The sequence below is a fragment of the Primulina huaijiensis genome, unplaced genomic scaffold, assembly GCF_012295235.1.
Source record: "Primulina huaijiensis isolate GDHJ02 unplaced genomic scaffold, ASM1229523v2 scaffold40963, whole genome shotgun sequence".
Taxonomy (NCBI): domain Eukaryota; kingdom Viridiplantae; phylum Streptophyta; class Magnoliopsida; order Lamiales; family Gesneriaceae; genus Primulina; species Primulina huaijiensis.
This window is the reverse complement of record NW_027359725.1, coordinates 1-5,102: the sequence shown is the minus strand read 5'-3', so window position 1 is coordinate 5,102 and position 5,102 is coordinate 1. Positions and strand designations below refer to the sequence as shown.

At 39.7% G+C, this 5,102-nt stretch overlaps 1 protein-coding gene and 1 long non-coding RNA gene across 2 annotated transcripts; both read right to left on the bottom strand.

Annotated features, from left to right (window-relative positions):
- Nucleotides 1–382: 382 nt before the first annotated feature.
- Nucleotides 383–3,106, bottom strand: LOC140969345 (uncharacterized). Its single transcript, XM_073430667.1, has 3 exons — nt 3,099–3,106; nt 718–2,948; nt 383–492 (listed from the first exon to the last, which is right to left on the bottom strand). The coding sequence occupies exons 1-3, from the start codon at nt 3,104–3,106 to the stop codon at nt 383–385; spliced, it is 2,349 nt and encodes a 782-aa protein (XP_073286768.1).
- A 215-nt stretch (nt 3,107–3,321) lies between these two features.
- Nucleotides 3,322–5,008, bottom strand: LOC140969346 (uncharacterized). Its single transcript, XR_012173925.1, has 3 exons — nt 4,742–5,008; nt 4,634–4,657; nt 3,322–4,268 (listed from the first exon to the last, which is right to left on the bottom strand). It is a non-coding gene; the product is annotated as an uncharacterized lncRNA (long non-coding RNA).
- Between the last annotated feature and the right edge of the window lie 94 nt (nt 5,009–5,102).

The following is a 5,102-nucleotide window of genomic DNA, read 5'->3' as shown; positions in this document are numbered from 1 at the left end:
TTTAGAAACAATATGTGGTTCAACTTGAATAGATGAAACTATAAAGTAGTCGCCCCTAGACTGGTACGTCCATCCTGAAGTTCCCAAATGTTCATGAACTTTTGAAATAATCAAAGATGTCAACATTTTAGGCTTCAGATAATGACGCCATATCTTCAATGCAAACACAATAACGGCTAACTCCAAATCATGAACTGGATATCGAGTCTCATGTGACTTTAACTGACGAGATGCATACGCAATCACTCGCCCATGTTGCATCAAAATACAACCCAGTCCATTTAGAGAAGCATCTGTACAGACAACAAATCCACCTGAGCCTGAAGGCAAAGCTAGCATTGGATCTGTGGTCAACTTTTCTTTCAAAGTCCGGAAAATAGACTCACATTCCANAGCTTCGAATTTCTGACACATTGGTTGGTTTAGGCCAGTTGATAACGGCTTCAACTTTACTAGGATCAACAGATACTCCTTGTGCAGATATAACATGACCTAAAAATAAAACTCTGTCCAACCAGAACTCACACTTAGAAAATTTGGCATACAACTGCGCTTCTCTAAGTGTTTGGAGAACTAATTTCAAATGTTTTTCGTGCTCTTTCTTAGATTTGGAATAAATCAAGATGTCATCAATAAAAACGATAACAAATTTATCTCTGAATTCCCGGAATACACGATTCATTAAATCCATAAAAACCGCTGGAGCATTAGTCAAACCAAACGGCACAACTAGGAATTCATAGTGTCCATAACGTGTCCGAAATGCTGTCTTAGGAACATCTTCCTCTCGGACTCTAAGCTGATGGTATCCGGAACGAATATCAATCTTGGAATACACAGATGTACCCTGTAACTGATCAAACAAGTCGTCAATACGCGGCAGGGGATACTTATTCTTCACAGTAGCCCGGTTCAACTGCTGATAATCGACGCACATTCTCATCGTTCCGTCTTTCTTCTTTACAAACAATACTGGAGCTCCCCACGGCGACATACTGGGTCTGATATAACCTTTTTCCAGTAAATCCTGAAGCTGTTCTTTGAGTTTTTTCAACTCTGTCGGGGCTAAACGATATGGTGCTCTTGAAATAGGATTTGTCCCTGGCATCAATTCAATGCTAAGATCGATTTCCCTATGAGGTGGAAAGCCTGGAATCTCATCCGGAAATACGTCAGAAAAATCATTAACAATAGGAATATCAGAAACTTTCAATCGTTCTTCTTGTGCCACGTCGAGAGCATAAATCATAAATCCTTCATTACCTATCGACAACAATCTGAACATTTTCATTGCCGATACTAACGGAATGCGAGACTGTGAATCACAACCGTAAAAATTCCATTTGCTGCCATAATACGGTCTGAATCGGACAATTCCATGGAAACAATCCACAGTAGCTCGATAATTCGTCGATATATCCATACCGATGATACAATCGAAATCAGACATAGCTAACTTGATTAGATTAGTTATCATAATATTATCCTCAAATCTAATCACACAATTTATGACTATCTCACGAGACATCAAGTATACACCGGCAGGAGTAGCCACAGACACAGTATCCAACAACGGAATAGTAGCAATCTCATGCTCATCAACAAATGCAGCAGATAAAAATGAATGAGATGATCCAGTGTCTATCAATATACGAGCAGGATAATCAAACACATAGCAAATACCTGCAATCACTCCTCCTGGTGCATCCTGAGCCTGATCCTGATTCAATGCATGTACTCGAGCCTGCTGCGGCACTGGAAATTGTTGCTGAGGAGGACCTCTAGGTGGTGGATAGCTGGACTGCTGAAATGACTGTGCAGGAGCGTACGGCCTAAAAGCTGGTCTTCGAGGAACCTGTCCACACTGTTGTGGCTGAAATTGCTGTCTTTGTGCATTGGGGCATACTTTGGCAAAATGCCCAACTTGACCACATATATAGCAAGACCCTTGAACTCCTACACATTGTGTACTAAAATGTCTACCACCACAGCGGTCACAATACACAACATTCGAAGACCCAACAACACTGCTCCCTCTAGTACTACCTGAGCTGGAGGAGCTAGATTGCGATTTCTTCTTGAATTGTTTGCCTTTTGCCCTGAGTCGTTGTTGCTTTGGTTGCTGTGAGGACTGTAAAGGCTTGGACGGAGGTAAACCCGCTGGCATAGGCATATGACTTCGAGATCCCTGAGAAATAGAAACTGGAACTGGAAGTGGAACTGGTTGAGATGCTCCCCTGTGCAGACTAGCCTCTATCTTCTTTGCCATCTCTACTGCTTGCACATAGGTATTAGGCGATCCAGTCATCACCAAATTATGAACAGTCCCTTGTAGTCCATGCAGGAAACGGGAAAGTTTGGACTGGTCATTTCTTGCAACATGTGGCACATATGGCAAAAGAGCGGAAAATTGAGAAGCATATTCAACAACCGTTTTATTACCATGCACCAATTGATTAAACTCTTCTTCTTTGGCATAATAATACGAAGGTGGTGCAAATTCTTGGGTAAACTGAGCACGGAATATGTCCCAAGTTATGATTTCGCCATATGCTTTAAGTGCTTCCTCTGCAGCTTCCCGCCAAAGTTGTGCTCGATCTTTTAACTGATAGATTGCCAGCTTCAGTCTGACATTTTGGGAATATTCGAGCAAATTGAATAAATGGTTAATACTTTTCAACCATCCCGCTGGTTTTTCGCCACTTTCATTGCCAAAAAATTTTGGAGGACGCAGTTCTTGAAATTGAGAGATTATCAACTGCATCCCTCCAACTTTCTGAGTTAACTGTTCAACTTCTTGGTTCACTTCTTCTTCCACGTTTCTAGCGACCTGAGCTGCAGGACGGCCACGTTTACCTCTGACAATATCCTCAAGTCCTCTAACATTATGTGCTTCTGACTCCTGTACCACTTCTTTTCCCTTTTTGGTTTTTCCTCCAGGTGCCGTTCTATAAGACACGAGGATTTAGTACCAAAGCAAAATAATTTAATAAGCACAAAAGAACTAAAGAAAAGTCGAAACTTAGTCTCGTAACAGAGGCAAATTCAAATAAATCATTGCACATACGTCAAATAAGAGCAAGTAGTCAAACACATACGCAATCATTTTATTTGTGTCTAGACTCAAGTGCCCTAGACTCTAATTCGAGCATATCTCAGTTACGCTCTGATACCGACTGTGGGGGCCCGTGCTCCTGAATAACGTTTAATGTCCAAACAAACAGGATTCGTTAATGTAAACAGTGAAAGCGATTAAAAATTTTCTTTTTGGGCCAATAGAAATTTCGGCATGACCTCCCCGTAAGTAGGACATTCCAAAAATTTCCAAACAACACAAACAACATTTATATACTCGAAATAAAGTCATAACATCAATTCACAAACCTATAGCCGCACTGGTCAGGACTAACACATACAGAGCCGACAAGACTCGATCACACAACAACAATCCAAAATATCGTAAAAGCAACACTACAACTACGCAAGGCATCCCCTGGCAAATATCGATAATGTAATACATACATATATCTACATATATAGCTGGGAACTCTCAACAACAATCCAATTACTAGGCACCGCTACTTGACGCTCCACCAGACGCGTCAAATCCTCCTGGATAATCTGCTATGGCATCAATAACAACCACAACATAAACAGAAAAGAGGGGTCAGGCCCCAGTATGACGAACCAGTAAAATTATGACAATTATAACTGACGTGAAATAAAATCAAGTAAAATGCAATGCAATGCATGTCGGTAACAACGAAATAACGGATACCAAAACGAAGTCCAAATGAAACGCATCAGCAACAGGAACAGTGGTCACCCGTGTCAAGACTGCAGCAACGTAATATCATGCCGCCGCTCATCCATGCACGTAGCATCGAGGGTCCGGTAGCGACCCGGCCAGTCCTCGAGCAGTCATCAGGAGTGTGCTAATCCTATCACTCGTTCCATCGATAAGATGTCAGAAGTGATCTAGTCCTATCACTCGCTCCATAGATGACGCAACATCATAACAGATCAATACTGATAGCAATCAACGGATTCAAGGCTCGAAATGCTATGCACTTAGTATCAACTCAAATAAATACATGAATGCAATCACGTTATTCACATAAGCACATAAAGCACGCCACAACTCATTACAAAATATTTAACGTCATTCCATATCACTATAGACGTCATAAGAAAACGGTTCATACGTACCTCAACTGCTAACTAATTTACCACCGAAATATCTTAAAGATTTCTCGCAGAATCCAATCCTGTAGCAAATAATACATTTCATATCAAGTTCCATTCATTTTTCTATTATTTGACAATTTAGCCTAAAATTCCAAAATCCATAATTTAGGCTTTAATATTTCTAAAACTCATCGTAAAGTCAAATATGGTGATTTATTTAACTTAAATCTCTCAATACCGGACAACTTGATATTTCGAAAATTCGATCATATCGACTCTGAAATTTTCGATATTTACTAGAAATTTTCAAAATGTTCATTTTTTTATTTCTAATGCTATAAACAAATCTCAATAACGATTTAACATTTAACAAATCATAAATTCTCAAATTAATAGGCTAAATTTGAAATATTATCTAATTAAATTTCGAAAATTATCTTAATACCTCCAATCGGCTCCGATATAGCACCTACAATAATCCAATATATATTAATTATTGGAACTCAATTGAATTAAAATGCCCAAATTTCGAAACCTAAAATCTGAATTATACCTCAATATATATATCAAAATGAAGCTTACGACCCAGAGAACAAAAGTCCTCAATAAATTTTCGAACTCCGGCGACGTACGGCGAAGATTTCACGGCGAAAGAGACGGCGGGTTTCCGACGGGTTTTCGGACGACGCGATTTTTCCTAGCAAAACTGGTATCAATGGATAGCTCTCGTCACGGGCTTTCCGAATATATATTTACTTTAATTTTTGGACAAACGGAGTGGCCACAATCGATGACTAAAATTTCGAAATTGAAGAAGGAAGAAAACGAACCTTCGGCCGATGGAGAGAGAAGAAGATTAACGATTATCATTTTTTTTATTTAACTTATTCCTAAATGGGCTGGGCTTTGGGGTT